General features: G+C 55.8%; 1 protein-coding gene across 1 annotated transcript in view; it reads right to left on the reverse strand.

Annotated features, from left to right (window-relative positions):
- The window catches only part of CCDC33 (coiled-coil domain containing 33), a 101380-nt gene that overhangs the window by 6128 nt on the left and 77160 nt on the right, over nt 1-18092 (reverse strand). Inside the window, 1 exon segment of the mRNA XM_063638761.1 lies at nt 36-201. Coding sequence (XP_063494831.1) covers nt 36-201 — 166 coding nt within the window.

Below are 18092 nucleotides of genomic sequence, written 5' to 3' on the forward strand. Positions count from 1 at the left end.
AGCCCAGGTGCCCTTGGTGGCCTGCACATCCTCACCCGCGTTCTGGGCCTCACTGGCTTTGCCCTGCCCCTCTTCCTCCTCCTGCTGGGCCAGGCAGCTCCTCAGTATGAGGTTCTCTCCTTCCAGGATGCTGGCCTGTCTCCGCAGAGAGAGGATGTCCTCTGCCATCTTCTGCATGGCCCGCCGGTAGTTGTTCATCTCCTGTGGATCCCAGAGCCCAGAGCTGAGCCCACTGCCCCATAGCAACCCTGGTACCACATCCACATCTACACTTGAAAGTCAGTGGGTCCCCCACAAGGCCAGTGAGCACCAGGAGCCCCAAGCCATGGCCCTAAGTCTTAGCAACTCCCTGGAGGGGTGGTTATGACCTGATCCTCACCCATCCTGGCCATGTGAGGGCAGCCACACTGCCCTCTCTCCCCGGGGCCACATCACGTCCTGTGATACCAACTCAGGGAGAAACCCCAAGTGTGGACACAGGGGAGGAGGTCTATGGGCAATGGAGACTTGAGAAGATCCAGGGCCAGGTTTGTAGGGTCTGGCTCAATCATAGCTATTTCTTCACCTTTTCTCTCCTCCTTCCCCCTCTTCTAATTCCTCTCATTCCTCTCGTCACTGAGAACCCAGGGAAGAACCTCTCAGAAATCCCACTGGATGCCACTTGGAAGGCGACTGGGCATCAGCCCTCCAAACAGCTCAGTAGTCAGACGACCCAAGGTCACCCTGGGAGACCCAGGTTAGAACTTGGTGGAGGCTGGGATCTAGCTACAGGATGTGGGGTATGAGGTGGGGGCTGGGGGGCTGGAGTCAGCCATGAGGTCAAGAACAACAGCAATCCTAATGTCTGATGCTCATTGAGCATTCACTGTGTTCCAGGCCTTCTTCTAAGCTTTTTATGTGCCCTCCCTCAGTCCTCTCATCAGACCTGCGTGGATAGGTACTATTATCCCCGTTCTACCAATGCGGAAACCAAGGCCCAGAAAGGTGAGTAACTTGCTCAGTTACAAGACTGATGAGTGATAGAGCCAGGGTCTGAAATCCAGGCCTGCAGGGACTTGAGCCTGTGTTCTGAAGAGCGGTGCAATTCTGCCATGAGGCCTCCATACATGGACACTTCACAATACGCTGAGAAGTGATAAAAGCAGGCTGCAAAAAGGAATGATCAGTGCAATCCCCAATCGAGAGAAAAATTCATGCCTGTATATATATATATTTAGGAAAATTAATAGGCTATATTTATATGCATTTGTTTTATAAGCAGAAATTCCCCATTGTTATTTATAAAGTTTCATAAAGGGAGTTTCTTAAATCTGAACAGCACAAAATAGAAAAGGATCGTGCAGTGGCACCATCATATCTCACTGCAACCTCGATGTGAAGCCAGAGAGGTCTGGATGGAGGGACAGCAGGTGGGAGCTGGGATGGGGGAGGAAATGGGCATGGGGAAGTGAGTTTGCTCCTGAATTTGCTAAGCCCTGGTGGCTGTGGGCTTCCTGAAGCTGTGGGAGGCTGTGTACATACGGGTGGGGACTCACACCTCCAGGAAGCTGAGAGAGCTCGGCCCCCAGCTCCCACCTGGGCCTCATGCTGACTGCGGATATGACCTGCCTTCTCAGCCACTGCCTCCCACCTGCTGCATGGCAGGCCATGGCTTCGAGAGCAGGGGTCTCCTGGCAGCAGGGGCCCACCAGACACCACTTGTCACCTGCCACTGTCTAGCCTTCTGGCTGGGCTCCCTTTAATTGCACCAGTGCCAGGTCCATCTCCCCAGCACTTGCCCCTGTTGAGTTCCAGGTCTTGGCTCCTCCAGATCTGCCCATCTGGTGTCCTTGGACAGCATTGTTAATGGAGAGACTCTGTCTAGAGACCACACACACACAGGGCTTTGCGGTCAGGCCCAGATCAGCAGGCCAGCTTGGCCACTCACATGCAGCGTGAGTTTAGCCAGGCCCCTTCACCTTTCTGAGCCTCAGAGTCCTCACACAGAGATGCCTGGTGTTGCTGTGAGGCTCAGAGTCGATGCGTGAAGCACCTGCCCAGGCAGGTATAATTTGGAGGTCGCTGCTCTCCTCCACACCCATTTCTATTCTAATCACTGCTTTAATCAACAGGTCAGACCCCTTCCTCTTCCTCCTTGCTGCCCCCAGAGCTCCCAGGCCCCTCTTTTGCTGTGCTCTAAATCTTCAATTTATGGCAGCCCGTTACTGATGGGGGACTGACCAAAGGAAGCACATGATATTTTGGCAAAGGAAATTTGGCCCCGTCTTTCTTTGCCCAGCCTGGTTCAAGCTCTTAGCATGTCTGCCCTGGACAATTACAGCAGCATCCAAATGGGTTTTCTTGGCTTCCAGGGAAACATGCACACACACATCCAGGAAAATGCGTGCAGGGATGCTCACTGCAGCACAGCTTGTGGTCTTATATGAGGGCATGCTCAGTCTCTGGACCACAGGCTGTGGTCACAAAGGATGACCTAGATTTTATTATTACTGACACACAGAGATGGCCACGCTCTATTGTGAAAGGAAAGTGCATGTGGCGAATTAATATGATCCCGTCCATAACTGGGTTGTGTGCATGCTCATGGAGTGAGTCCTGGGGGAAGGGGCTGCCAGCTCCTCAGCCCACACCATGGGTCTGATCACCCCCTCTTCTCATTCAGAGGGTCATCTTTTCTAAGACCCTCCTATTCTCCAACTCAGCTGTTTTGAGGCATGAGCAGAGCTCTGTTATTTTTATTTTTGTTTTGTGACGGAGTCTCACTCCATCACCCAGGCTGGAGTGCAGTGGCACAATCTTGGCTCACTGCAACCTCCGCCTCCCAGGTTCAAGCCATTCTCTGGCCTCAGCCTCCGAAGTAGCTGGGACTACAGGTGTGCACCACCACGCCCAGCTAATTTTTGTCTTTTTAGTAGAGATGGGGTTTCACCATGTTGGCCAGGCTAGTCTCAAACTCCAGACCTCAGGTAATCTGCCCGCCTCAGCCTCCCAAAGTGCTGGGATTAGAGGCATGAGCCACCGCACCTTGCCCAGAGCTCTGTTATTAACACCCTGCTTTGACAGACAAAGAAAGCTGGGGCCCAGAGCGAGGAAGGAGATGGAGGGAGAGCATGGCTTCTGGTGAGGCCGCGTCCCTGTCTCAGTCAGACAGTCCCTGATGGACTCCACTCCTCGGAGACTAGTCCTGTAGGCCTCCACAGGTGCCTATCCCCTTCCCTCATTGAGCCTGGCTGCTCTCTGAGAGACAGGGACTCCCCCAGGGCATGGAGAGGGATCTCCACCCTGGCTTACCCCTCAGTCTGTATCCTCTCTTCCCTCTACATCTGTGGGAACCTGAAGGACCTGCTTTCCCTCCTCGGCTTCCCCCACCTGCACAGCAGGGACCTTGAGCAGCACAGCTGGTCTGGGAGGACACTGCCCGCAGATGAGCGGCCCTGACCGCTCCCCACAGCCTGGAGCTGGGCCTCCCCAGCCCCCAGGGCCATGCTCTGCGTCACAGCCCAGCCTTGAGAACAGGAAGGACACCATGGCCCAGATTCCTGTTGTGGTCCTGCTGCCTCCCCTGCTCCAATCCCTCCCCTCCAGCCCCCTCCCCACTGGGGGAGGGTCAGGCACCAGCCACTTCCTCGTCTTGTCTCTAGGCTGAGCCTCCTCTAGAAGGACTGACTCCAAAGCCATTGTGCCTAACCCTAGTGCCCACTGCATTCTCCTCGCCCACTGACACTGCGCTTTCCCCAACCAAGACCCAGCTCTCGGATCCTGCCCAGGTGAGAAATGTCAGGTGTCCCTGGGTTTGAATTGCCCCACTGCCACTGAGCGCTGGTGGCCTTTGCTGCACTGACACCTTCGCTTTGGCTCTGGAAGGGCGGCTGTTCTCTGAGCCTCAGCGTCCTCATCCGTGGAATGGGAAAATCACCCCACCTCAAGGGGGGTTGCTGTGGAGAGAGAGGGGGAATGAACAGTGTCAGCCCAGGCTCTGGCACCCAGGGTGCCTGGCAACAGCATCTCCCTTTCCTCTACCACCTTCTGAGTGCTTTCTTGTTTTCCAAGATGGAGTCTCACTCTGTCACCCAGGCTAGAGTGCAGTGGCATGATCATAGCTCACTGCAACCTTGAACTTCTGGGCTCAAGTGGTCCTCCTGACTCAGCCTCCCAAGTAGCTGGGACTACAGGTGTGTGCCACCATGCCTGGCTAATTTTTAAATTTTTTGTAAAGATGGGGCCTTGCTATGTTGCCCAGGCTGATCTTGAACTCCTGGCCTCAAGTGATCCTCCTACCTTGGCCTCCCAAAGTGTTGGGATTATAGGCATGAGCCACTCTGCCTGCCCCTGCACTATTAATGGTTCTTATTATAACCCTGGGCAGTGGGCACAGAAGATATAACGATGTGACTACTTCCATTTTATAGAAACTGAGGACCAGTTTCCACGAAGGAGGAGGAGTGGTGATTCTGTTTTTTTTTTTTTTTTTTTTTGAGACGGAGTCTCGCTCTGTTGCCCAGGCTGGAGTGCAGTGGCGCAATCTCGGCTCATGCAAGCTCCGCCTCCCGGGTTCGCGCCATTCTCCTGCCTCAGCCTCTCCGAGTAGCTGGGACTACAGGCGCCCGCCACCACGCCCGGCTAGTTTTTTGTATTGTTCGTAGAGACGGGGTTTCACCGTGGTCTTGATCTCCTGACCTCGTGATCCGCCCGCCTCGGCCTCCCAAAGTGCTGGGATTACAAGTGTGAGACACCGCGCCAGGCCGATTCTGTTCGTTTTTATGCCGGGAGTGGGGAGAAGGAGGAGCTGGGTTGGGGAAGGTGTGTTGGGGGTAAGGTACCTGCAGGGCCTTGGGTGCAGGAGGCCTAAAGAGGGTAATGCTTAACCCTTACCCACCCCCACCCCCAAAATAGAAGTGCTTCTGGCAGAATCTGAGGCACTGCATCCAATGACACCTGTGGCTACTTAGGGTCCTTACAAACTCATTGTAAAATGGGGAAGCTAAGATTGGAAGTAGTGTTCCCAAGGTCACAGATACTCAGTGTAAAGGCTACACTGGAAGCAGCACAGTCACCAGCAGTTGCTGAAGGCCATGTCCACACTGGGGCCATGGAGCCCAGACCAGCCCAGACCTGCCCAGACCATCCCTGCTTGCAATGGTCTCCCATCTACACCAAGGACATGGCAGTGACATCTGTGACACAGGGGAGCTTACAGGAGGATCTTTTTCTAGCCCCAGGTCTAGGAAGCCTTCCTGGAGGTGGTGATAACCAAGCCGGCTCTAGGAGAGTGAGCAGGTGTTACCTGGGGTAGGGGAGAGGGCTCTCGGGCAGAGGAGACACTGTGGCAAAGGCAGGGAGGAGAGAGAGTGTACGATCAGGAACAAAGCCCGGTGACTTCCTGGAGGGCAGAGGGCGGGTTGGGGAGTGAGTAGGGGTGTGGCTAATCTCAGGAGCTTGGATTCCATCCTGCAGGCCACTGAAGGGCCTAAGCTGGAGGGGGGTTGTGGCAAGACCCCTCAGGCCACTCAAGATGGACAGAGAAATGAATGGAGGCCCAGAGCAGGGAGCCAGGGACCCTTGCTGGGTGGAGGCAGACCAAGGAGGACTCAGCATGACAGAGTGAAGTGAACAACGAAGAGGAGGGTTGGGGATGGCGGGACGGGGGGTTGGGGGGGTGCTAGGGTCTTTGGGTGGAGGAGGTGCATGCCTGCAGTGTGGAGGAGGAGGAGGAGGTGGGGGAGGAGGGGGAGGAGTGGGAGGAGTCTGGGGCCTTTTGGTAGAGGTGCATACCTGGAGTGGGAAGGAGGAAGGGGGAGAAGGAGGAGGTGGGGGACGAGGAGAGGAGGAGCTGGGGTCTTTGGGTGGAGGAGGTGCAGGTCTGGAGTGGGAAGGAGCGGGAGCTGGGTTGGGGGAGGAGCATGTTAGGGGTGAGGTACCTGCCGGGCCTCAGGTGCAGGGGGCCAGCAGTGGCTGATGGTGATCAAGCCTGGAGTGAATCCTGGTGAGAGACAGGTGGCAGGACAGCCCTGCTTCCATTGGAGCCTTGGGAAGGGAGCAGATTTTCAGCATCTAGGAAGCGTGGAGTGAGGAGGGGGTTAAAAGACAAGGGGTGGTAGGAGAGGAGCTCTCAGGACTAGGGCAATTGCCAGAGAGGTAGAAGGAAAAGCGGTGAGAGCAGGCTGGCAAGAGGGCTTCAAAAGGAGGGTGACCACCTTCTGCTTGAGTCTTGCGGCTTGGATGATGATGAACCCGCCGCTAGAGATGGTCTGAATGGGACACAAAGCAAAACTCACCTTCATAAAAACATTAAAGAACTGGCGGGCAAGTGAGGAATTATGGGGCAGAGATAGGGGCAGGTGGAGATCCATACAGCGGGATACTTCAGAGCAATGAGAAGAAACCATGATGTGGGTGAACCTCACATACATCAAGGTGAGCAAAAGAGCCGTGTGCAAAGAAATGTGTACGTCATGGTGCCCTCTCCATGAAGGTAAAAATAGAAAAATTAGGCCAGAGTGATTAGAGAGGCATGCTCAGGTGGCGACAGTATAAAGAAGCAAAGCAGGTCAGGCACAGTGGCTCACACTTTTTTTTTTTTTTCTTGAGATGGAGTCTCTCTCTATTGCCTAGGCTGGAGTGCAGTGGTGTGATCCTGGCTCACTGTAACCGCCTCCTGGGTTCAGGCAATTCTCCTGCCTCAGCCTCCTGAGTAGCTGGGATTACAGGTGCCTGCCACTACCCCGGGCTAATTTTTTTTGTATTTTTAGTAGAGATGGGGTTTGACCATGTTGGTCAGGCTAGTCTCGAACTCCTGACCTCATGATCTGCCCACCTCAGCCTACCAAAGTGCTGGGATTACAGGCATGAACCACTGGGCAGCTTAACCCTTTAATCCCAGCACTTTGGGAGGCTGAGGCGGGCAGGTCACTTGAGGTCAGAAGTTTGAGACCAGCCTGACTAACATGGTGAAACCCCGTTTCTACACAAAAACCCAAAAATTAGCCGGGTGTGGTGGCGGGTGCCTATAATCCCAGCTACTTGGCAGGCCGAGGCCTGAGAATCACTTGAACCCGGGAGGCGGAGGTTGCAGTGAGCCGAGATTATGCCACTGCACTTCAGCCTGGGCGATAGAGCAAGACTGTGTCCCAAAAATAAAAAAATAAATAAAAAATAAAAAAATAAAGAGGCAAAGCAAGGACAGAAAGCTGGCAGAGTGAGTGTGATTACATCCAGGAGAGGAGGGGTGTGGCTGGGAGGGGCATGAGGGGTGTGAGGATGCTGGTGATGTTGTTTCCTGACCTGGGTGGTGGTTTCATGGACATTTGCTATATAATAATTTATAATAAGTATGTTCTATATGTTCAATGCAATTTTTCTTAAATTGCGAAATGGGTTACATTTCACAATTTAAAAGAGTTCTGGAAAAAGGAGAGAAGGCTCAACAGTTTCCAGATCTGCAGAGGGAGCCTCTTGTGGCCTGGAGGAGGTGACCTTGGCCAGTGCTCTGAATGCTGGGTGCTGTGGGTAAGGTCTGAGGGGACGGTGAGGTTGAGAAGGGTCAAAGGTAGCTAGGAACACAGGGTCAAGGAGAGGCATAGCGGTGGAGAGAGAGGATTTCCTGGAGAATTAGAAGGTAAGAGGGAGGGATGCATAGGGGAGGTATGGGCTGGAGCAGGGGCAGGAGTGGGGAGGGGCTTCACTCTCCCAGAGAAGGAGGCCTGAGACAGGTTGCTGGGTCTGAGGCAGTGTGGCTGACAGTCTGGCTAGTGTTGAAGTGGGCGCAGAAGGTGGGTTTGCTGGACCAGGCACACACCCTCTCCTTTGTCCCCTTCCCTGGGCAGCCACCCAATCTCAGGGTTCCCTGGACCCCCAGGATCCATAGCTGGCAGGCCCAGGCCGTTTGTATGCGGTTTGCCTTTGCAGCCGGCAGAGGGCAGCCGCCTCCCACAGACACCCAGCTTCAGCCTGTGGCGGGATGAGGCCAACCTGAGTGGCCCGCAGCTCCTATTGGGGGGAAGGTGTGTGTGGGGCTGTCTCTCTCCCCAGTTCCAGAAGCACATGTCCTTCCTCCAGGCAGTCCAGCCAGCCTTCCAAGACCTCTAGCCCTGGAACCCCCATCTCAGAAGTTCTGATATTGGGACCAGAGAGGTGCAGAGATTTGCCTGAAGTCACTCAGTGAATCTTGAACCTGGGGCCTCTATCCTGGGTTAGTTCCAGGGAAGATGTTGGGGCTGAGTGGTGAGGACAGGCGCTTGGGATGAGACCCATCTTGCAGTAACCCCAATTCTTCCCTGCTAGCTGCTAATTTCTTGCTGCCCTGGGACTGCGAGGAAGCCCAAACTAAAGATATAGGAGAGAGCGAGGCCCACCCAGCCCTGGCTGCTCCCGCCCCTGCCCGTAGGTCGTCCCAGCTGAGGACTCAGACCTGCTGTGCCGTGGCCGAGTTCCTGACCCACAAAGCTATGAGATGTGATAATAAAAGAAAAAAATATCGTTTTAAATGATAACATTTTGGGGTAGTTTGTTATTGCAGTAGGTAACTGGAACATCCTCTCTGGCCTCCGGACCCCTCCAATGGCTCCCACTGGCCCTCATGGTAAATTTCCAACTTTGAATATCCACCTCTCCCAGCACAGCTAGACTCCCTTTCAGAATTTAGCCCTGGCCACTCCACCCATGGGCCCAGCCTTCTGGGCCCCTATCTTCAAAGCCTTCCCTACCTCTGCCCAGAAGTCATTTCTCGCCCACACCAGCCTGGCACTCCTCATCTGCCAAGGGCCACCCACATGCTCCCCCTTCAGCTCCTGAAGACTCTGATGGCAGGGAAGGGCCTCCCTGCCTCCCTGACTTACTCGGGTAAATCCTTTGACCCAGACCCTGCTCCTGCCAGATTTGCCAAACAGAACTCCTGTAGGTGTCCTTTGAATGTCAGAGAGCCCTCTCTTGGCTAATCTAAATTTCCCAATACTTTTAAAGGGAATTAACCATATTTCTTGGCCCCGTGCAGTGGTGGTTCACGCCTGTAATCCCAGCACTTTGGGAGCCGAGGGGGGCGGATCACTCGAGGTCAGGAGTTCGAGACCAGCCTGGCCAACATAGTGAAACCCCCCTCTCTACTAAAAATACAAAAAGTACGCTGGGCACAGTGCTGTAATCTCAGCACTTTGGGAGGCCAAGGGAGGCAGATCACCTGAGGTCAGGAGTTTGAGACCAGCCTGGCCAACATGGTGAAACCCCATCTCTACTAAAAATACAAAAATTAGCCAGGCATGGTGGGTGCCTGTAATCCCAGTTACTTGGGAGGATGAGGTGGGAGAACTGCTTGAACTGGGGGGTGGGCGGGGGTGGGGCAGAGGTTGCAGTGAGCCGAGATCGTGCCACTGAACTCCAGCCTGGGAAACAGAGCAAGACTCCATTTCAAAAATAAATAAATAAATAAAATAAGATAAAGTAAAATAAAGTGAATTAACCACATTTCTTTAAAATATAATGGAAAATTCAGCTTGCAAATTGATGCTGGCCTCCTCCAGTTCCAGAGACCAAGGAGCAAAAGCCCAGTTCTGAGGGGCCGTCTCAAGGACAAGTCGGGGAGGATGGAGGTTGTGCCTGAAAATTTGCTGAAAGGGACTAGTGTTTTCCCAGGGGTCGGGGCTTGCCATGGCTAAGAAGTCCCTTTACTCCCAGAAACACACGGGCCAATGCCACTGGGACCCTGGCCTCTCAGTTTTTTGCCACTGCCCACCGAGCCAAGCTCCCTTCCCACCCACTGAAGGACAATAGAACCCACTGGCCACGAGAACAAGCTTCTTTCTTTCCCTCCATTCACTTTGGAACCTCATCACCACCAGAGGGCAGGCGAGGGAGGACTGAGAGCCTCATTGGCTGGGCCGGATATCGAAGCGGCAAGGCCATAGCCCAGTGGGAGAAGCTGCGCTCCTGAGACACAGAGGGCAGGGTTAGGGAGGTGAGGGCAGGGTTAGGGAGGTGAGGGCAGGGTTAGGGAGGTGAGGGCAGGGTGGTCTGTGCGATGGGGCATTGCCCTGGGGGTGGGTGCCTGGAGGAGGCAATGGCACTGGTGGGTCCCCTTCTCCACCTGTCACCACCCCAGGGTGGCCCCAGCTTCCCAAGCCCCATTCTGGGCTCTGTTTGGCATATATCTCCCTTTCACCTGCTCCCCAGCAGGGCTTGGCAGCTGCTGTTTATACCCCTAAGCTCAGCTCTGTTTAGGATGGGGAGACCCCTACACTCAGAGAGTTCCCAGTGGGAGGGAGGCCTTGTGTGGGACATGGCTCACACCCTAGGAGTGCAAGTCAAGGCCAGGGGTGGGGTTGAGGAGAGGATCCTGCGGGGGGCGGGGGGGGGCGGTGGAGCTGGGCCTTTGAGGCACAGGTGAGATTTGACTGGATTGGGTGGGACTTGAGAGGTGGGGAACACTGAGGGAGGGTGTGGAGGCCCATGTGGGCTGGGCTTTTTGGAGGCAGCAAAGTACACAGGTCTGTCTGGCTAGAGAGCTGGAGCAGGCCCACCTGTTTGCACTAGCCAGGCCCGGAAGCTCTGCTTCTGAACAGAGGGCAGTGGGGAGTCACAGGAGTTTCTAGAACCGGGGCCCTGCTCACTCCAGGTCTCTGCTCCTGGTTCCCCTCGAATGTCATCTGGGCCTCCCAACCACAACAAATCTGTGCAAATTGCTGTTTAAAACAGACTCCCTGCTCCACAGAAGCTGCCCTCCCAGGGAGGGGAGGCAGTTGCTTCTTTGTTCAGCCCAAGGTTATGGCAAAGAAACAAAAGGAGTGAATTTTCCCTTTCTTCTGTTCTTTCTTTCCCTTCCTGTTGCAGCAGAGATAGTGCCTAGAAAGCTTTTGTGCTTGGCTTGGTGAAGCTTGGAAGGGTGGCAGGGCCTTGGCCGGCAGCTGACCTCAGTCCCTGTCTAATTGGCCCCTGCAGGAGCCAGGTGCTAATTGGGCCTGGCCGGGACAATGGAGACCGGCTGGGCTGGGGTGGGGGCGGGGCTTCCTGGAAGATGCTGGCTTCCCATTCCTACTTCCCCTCCTAGGCTTTTCTGAACGCTGCCCGACCCTCAAGGCTCCATTCTGGGCTCTCCTCCTCCAGGAAGACCCCCGGGCTATCCTAGAACAGGCCATCAGTCACTACTCCTTGGGTATTGGGCCAGAGTCCATCCTCTGCTTACAGCAGATTGGGGCCAGCCCTTGCTCTCAGCTCAGGGAAGTACAGGGCTGGGCATTCAGCAGGTGGTGAGGGGCACACCCCAGCCCTGGTCTCACAGGCCCTGTTCACTCTTCCACAAAGAACCCTTCCCAACTGGTCACCTCCTGCCAGAATCCTCCCCGGTTAGAGCTTTGCTGCCTCAGGAATGCCCCACGGGGGAGGGGGTGGGGGAAGAGCCCTGGCTGGAACCCAGAACCTTGGGTTCTGATCCAGCCTCTGCCCACAGCTGTTGAACGACCTGAAGCGAGGCCCTTGCCCACTCAGTGCCTGCTCATCTGCACCCTGTGGGGAATGATCCTTGTTGGGGTTGTCCTCTGGGATTCTTGCCAAAGGGGAAGAAGAAATACTTTGGCAACTGGGGCCCAAACCAGAAAGGTTAGCACTTACTGGGGCGGCCCCAGCCCCCGGTCTCAGCTGCTGCTTCCACTGGATGCCCCGTCTGCCACACCCACTCCTCCTCACAGCTCGGCACCACACATGCACTACCAGCAAGCCTTCCCAGGCTAGTCCAGGCTCAGCCACTTTCTAGGATCCGAGGCTGGACTTCCAAGACACAAGAGGTAGGGCCCAGACTAGCAGGAGGCAATGGTCACTTTAAGGGATTTTCCCAGAAGCCTTTCTGTCCTCCCTCTCTGGGTTACTGTGTGGGCTCAGGTGGCCTAGGCTGGAGCTGGGGGCCCTGCAAAAGATTCCTGCGACCACGGGCGTCTAAGGGCCAAAGCCCTAGTCCTCTCCACCCTGCCTCCCACTTAAGAGGCTCTGGGAACACCTCTACTGGTTGCTGGGCAACACACCCCAACACACCTGCTGCTAGGCGAGCCAACCCATCCTCCCAGAACCAGTGGGTGAGGGGGCGACTTACAGAGTGGCTGTCAACGAGGCCTAGAGCAGCCTTGGGGGCTGGAGGGGATGGGGGCCCTGGCTCCCCCATCTTTACTGCTAGCAGTCCTGCTCCCCAGGATGGGTCCCCAGGGACTGTTGCTACAACAAGTGCCTGCCTGGTGACCAAGCCCAGCCCTGAGCTGGAAGCAGGCAGGCCCATGGGGCCATTTCCCCTTTGTTCCAGGGTGGGGGGTGTCTGGGTGGGGTGGCTGAAATCATGCAAGGTTCACTCCTTGGCCATAGAATTGTACGGAGACAGCAGGGCCAGGGAGGGCTGTGGGGCCCTTCAGGGCTCCGGCCTTCTGACTCCCCTGGCCCAGGCTCAGAATCCCTCCTCCCTCACCTGCCCTTGGCTACACCTTGGTTCCTGCCTCCCCCTCAACTCCCTCCTCTCTTCTCCACTTTCTCTGCCTCCTGATTACCCCCATACCCTGTCTCCCCTTTCTCTCCCACTGAGCCTCACCCTCTGTCCCTGAGTCTCTTCCTCCCCCTCCCCCTTAGTCTGTCTGCTCCCCGATTCCCCCTTGTCCCCTCAGGAGTCCTCCCCATCCCGCAGCAGCACAAGCTGGGCTCACTCGCCTCCCTGCAGCTGCAGTGTGGCTTCGGGCCCCACGCCTGGCCCCTGGGGACTTCCCCTGTCTGCTTTCCTGATGCTCTGGACAAATTCCTTTCTCTTTAGTTCAGCGGAGACATGGGTGGATGTTTTTGAAAGAAACTCACTGGGAAGCAAAGAAAAAACAAACCCAAACAAGCCAGCCCGCCACCTAGAAACGGCCCTGGTCACGAAGGCAGAACGTCTGATATAACTGGCTTCAGCCTGGGTTGCGGAGACCCCCTCCTGGGGCATGGAGGGGCCTGCCTGCCTTTCCCCAGCTGAACTGGGTTCACCCTGTCTGTCCCAGATAAGCTTGGTCCCAAAGCCTTTCATGATAGGGCCCTCCACCTGGACCTAGCAAGATGCTGACCAGCATTGGGACTTCATAAATATTTGTTTACTTGTTTAATGAATGAATAGATGACTGACAGTGTTCTTTGGGGCCTCAATGGTGGCACAATAATAATCCCTGACTGGACAAGCCAAGACAGTCACCTCTACCTGTTTCAAAATCTCCACCCCTGCTGCTGGGTGCCCAGCTCAGCACTCTGCACAGGGTTGGGGGGCCTCTGGCCTCTGTCGGTGTTGCGGGGGGGGGGGCCCTTCCTCTTCTCATTTGCAGGCCTCATGTTTCACTGACTCTTTTTCTTTTTTTCTTTTTTTTTTTTTGAGATAGAGTCTCGCTCTGTCTCTGAGTACTGTGGCGCGATCTGGGCTCACTGCAAGCTCTGCCTCCCGGGTTCACACCATTCTCCTGCCTCAGCCTCCCGAGTAGCTGGAACTACAGGCACCTGCCACCTGGCCTGGCTAATTTTTTGTATTTTTTTAGTAGAGACAGGGTTTCACCATGTTAGCCAGGATGCTCTTGATCTCCTGACCTCGTGATCCACCTGCCTCAGCCTCCCAAAATGCTGGGATTACAGGTGTGAGCCACCGCACCTGGCCCACTCCACTTTTTCTTAATGGGGACACTTCCTCTGAACAATAGGGACAAGCAGGGGAGTGGCACAAGACAATCCCCATACTCCTATTAGTTCTTATTTGAGTGGGCCTGGTGAAGTGGAAAGATAGTGGACTCTGTTAATAAGCAGCTGTGTGACTTTGGACAGGTCACTTAACCTCTCTGGGCCTGTTTTCTCCTCTGTAAAATGGAGTGCATCACTGTGCCCATCTCATAACGCTGTTGGGGATTAAATGAGGCTGTGAGTGTACAGCTCCGAGCAGCGTCTGGCGTATAAGAGTGGCTCCAGAAATACTACTCCCTCCTCTGTGAGACTCTCATGAGGGGCTCTGGAGGGTCTAGCACCCCTCCAGGAAAATGAAAGGGAGGCCCGTGGTGGAGTCGGCCATCCTCCCTGGATGGCACCAGTCACCGGCTGGCACTGAGATGTGGGCCTTAGATCTTCCTGCTCCTGCCCCTCAGCCTCCCCACCAGGGAAATGGGTGTGTGCCCCCTGCTATCCCCAAGATCCTGGGGCAAGAAGCCTCCCAGACCAGGCTTCACCACCCCTCCCTGCAAGGGGCCCTGTCCTCCCCGCCTGCTGTGCGCCAATCGATTGAGTCTGCTCCCATCCTCAGGCGTGCCATGAATTTTTCATCAAAAGCCTGTAGACTTTGGGAAACGCACAATTAGAAGCCCCATCAATAATGCACTACGCAGAGGCATGCACTGAGCTCAGCCGGGCCCCAGACATGGCAGTCTTCCAGCCCTGCTCTGGTGGGAGGCTGGAGGGGCGCCTGAGCGGACCCTCAGGGACCCATCACTGGACATAGAACAAGTGTGGGCTGTGAGAGGGAGAGAAGCCGCACCCTTCAGGGACTTGAGCCTGGCCCTTGAAGCCAGGGAGGCCCCAGGGGCTCCCGCCTGGTCTCAGGCATTTCATTTATAAAACGGGTGCTAAAGAGCCCACCCCCTGCCCCTTGCCCACCCCTTATCACTGGGTGAGACACACAAGACAATTACTATGTGAAGACTAGGGCAGGGCTCTTTGTGGAGCTAAGGGATGTCCTCCTTCAGGGGGTCCCAGGAAACAGGGCAGGTGCCTGGCTGGGGTGGGGAGGGAGAGGAGGGCAGTACAGAGATGCCTGGTGGCATTGGGGCTTTATTCACACTTCCTTCCCCCAGCTTGGCGGTCAAGGTTCCTGTGGTCCTGCTCCTGTCCCCCTCCCCCTCCACACTTAATGGTGCAGCTCCCCTTGGACCAGCCACTCCCGCACCAGCCACTTCCTGCGGCCTCAGAAGCTCTGGGGGAACAAACAGTTTCAGTGCATCCGGCCTCTGTGCCTTTGCTCACGCAGTTCCCCCACCTACAGGACAGAGTCACCTTCCCCCATCTCTGCAGATCCATTCTGCACAGCCCACCTCCTAACAAAAGGCTTTCCTACTCTTCTTGGCTTCCTTTCTGGATTTCTAGAGCCTGCACCAGGCAGGTAACAAGAGCTCACCACAAGCTGGGCACTGTTCTAACTACCTTAAATGGATCGGCCTAACTTCACCACCAGTCACCTGATGAAGTAGCCCTCTCCATGTCCATTCCACAGAGGAGGAGAGTGAGGCATGAGGAGGCTAGGGAAGTTGTTGGAGTGGGTGAGCTGGTTCCAGAGTCTTCACCACCACTCTGGACCCTGGGGCTGGCTCTCCTGTCCTCAACTGGCCTTGGCCTTGGAGTCCGCAAGGGCAAGGCTCATGCTTCATCACTCACCAGGGCTGGGATCTCCCTATTGCAGGGCCAGAGGCTCAGCTGAACTCAGGGTGGGGCATGCAGGATGTTGATAGCCATGCTTGGCTGCTGGCAGGAGAGGCCTCCCCGCAACTGGAGTTTGAAGCTGGCCTAGCCAGAAGGTCCAGATGCCTCCCTGGTCCCCTGCAACGGCCTCCACTGAGCCCACATCCCCTCTCCCGGAGTCGCACGGCTGCTCTGCTCCCCCTACCCCTGCTGGCTCCAGGTCTGGCTCATACATTCTGAGGCTGTCATGAATGCCCTCACCGCCCGCAATAAAACCACTGCATCAGACACACGGGGGTGGGGGATAGGAGGCTCCCGGGGCTGAGGTGGTTTTTGCTGTTGCTTTTGGCAGGCTGTCAGACTTCTCTGGGCCCTGCCTGGCTGTGGGTCTCTGCTGCAGCCTAGGAGGGGGCTCGCTGGCACCTGGGGTTCTGTGCCCCTGCACATGGGCCGTGTGAGAGCAGAGATGCCAGCTCCCGGAGGCGGGACATGTGCTGAGGGAACACAGCCCTCCATTTCCATTTCTAAAACTCTCTCCTGGCAGGAATGCTGCTGGGCCTGAAATACACATGGAACTGTACCCCTTCCTAACCCCCAAATCCCCACCCTAGGTGCTCCACCACAGCTTGGAGCTGTCTGCAGGAAAGGGCTCGTCATGAGGCCAGTGATGTTCACAGAGGGGCCCTGGGATGGGTCCAGACTAGGGGGCTGGCAGAGGGAGGGTGGGCAGGGAGCTTGGTTAAAGCCCCCTGCTCTGTGCCCCCACCCCCGAAGTGTGTGTTTGCATTTTGCCCTAACTGAATCCACTGTCTTCCTTGAGGTTGCCATGACCCTATAAGTGGGCAGCCAGGGTGGCAAGAGGGTGTCTCCTTCCATCCATAGGCAAGGGGTGAGCACTGCCTTTCCCCTACCCAGGCCAAGGACTGAGGTCCTCCCAGTTCAGGATACACTCTTTGGCAAGCCCACTTGGCCAGGCCCTGTGGTGGGCACTGGAGACACAGATGTGGCCAAGGCTTGGGGTTTCTGTCCCCAAGCAGCTTGTATTCTAGTCGATGTGACAGCAGGCAGTGTGGCATAATAAATCAGTATGGCAAATGCAGTAGCGGCAGAGCCCCTCAGCCAGCCCCCTCCTCACCTTGGGGTGCAGGCAAGGGTGTATTGGAGGGCATGTCAGAGCGGGAGATGGGTTTTGAAGGATGAGTAGGAGTTTGTAAGGTGATACAGGCATAAGGAGGGGACACAGTCCTAGCACAGGGAACAGCAGGAGCACAGGCGTGGAGGTGAGCAGCAGCCTGGCACACTGCCGGAGTGCAGACAGGACACGTGGTGAGAAGGGGCTGGTAGGAGATGAGACTGGAGCGGCTGCAGGGTTCAGTCATGGGACCTTGGATGCAAGTCTAAGGCCCAGCTGTCAAGCCTGTTATAGGCAGGCAAAGTGGACTGGGCTGGGCCTAGATGCTGGCACTAAGCATGCTTGTGAATTCCCAAAGACCCTCCCAGAATAAGGTCTGGTTGCATTCTAGACAAATCCAATGTGCTATGCAGGACCCAGAGCCCAGACAGGGTAAGAAGTTGCCTAGCACTTCTGTGGCAGGGCCAGCTCAGCATTCATAGCCCTCCGGGGTTAGAAATCTGTGCTGGGCAAATCACCTGAGGTCAGGAGTTTGAGACCATCCTGGCCAATATGGCAAAATCCCGTCTCTACTAAAAACATAAAAATTAGCTGGGCATCGTGGCGGGCACCTGTAATCCCAGATATTTGGGAGGCTGAGGCAGGAGAATCACTTGAACCCGGGGAGGTGGAGGTTGCAGTGAGCTGAGATTGCGCCACTGTACTCCAGCCTGGATGGCAGAGCGAGACTCCGTCTCAAAAAAAAAAATAAATAAATAAAATAAATGAAAGAAATCTGTGCTGGGGTTGGAAGGGACTGAGGCCTTCTGGAAGACAGAATGACCCGGAGAAGAGTAGGCTGGGATGTTGGCTGCCCAAAACCTCGGGTTGGAGAGAGAGCCAAGGGAAAGCATCCTTGAGGTGTTGCCTTTTCTCAGTTATCTGGGGGGGGCCACCTGCCCTGGCATCCTGGAGCCACCAGGCCATGACCCACCCCACTCTAGGAGCTGTCCAAGCCTTGGCCCCTGTGCCACCCTTAACCAATGCTGCTCAAGGGAAACAGAGACTTCCAAGTGGCTTCTCAGCCCCTTCCCACCCCTGTGACTCAAAGATGTCACTGTTCTCATAACAAGAACCTGCCAAAGCTCAGGCTATGGGAGTCAGAGCAGGGACCAGAAACAACGCCCTGCCTCCCAGCACCCAGAGGTAGCCAGCCTTCCAGGGCATGGTTTGGTTTGGGGTCTGGGGGCTTCCTCTGGAGGGCTGAGGCCCTGCCTGGTGGGGTCAGACTCAGAGGGGTTTGCTAGGGTCCAGGCCAAGCTTGGCTCAGCAGAGAGAGAGGCTGTGGGTGTTGAGGGGGAGATGAAGGAAGATGAAGACTTGGCCTTGCCTTCAGAGGTCCTAGACTGAGGGGGGAGACAGTGTCCCACCCTGAGGAGCCCAGTCTAAGAGGGGAGATGTGAGCCTGCCCAGGAAGCCTCTATATGTATGAGGAGGGTTGCACTGTCACATCTGAGCAGGAGGCAGGACGCATACACTCCTGATAAGGACACATGAAAAGAACAGATGG

Source organism: Symphalangus syndactylus, chromosome 5 (genome assembly GCF_028878055.3).
Source record: "Symphalangus syndactylus isolate Jambi chromosome 5, NHGRI_mSymSyn1-v2.1_pri, whole genome shotgun sequence".
Lineage (NCBI taxonomy): Eukaryota > Metazoa > Chordata > Mammalia > Primates > Hylobatidae > Symphalangus > Symphalangus syndactylus.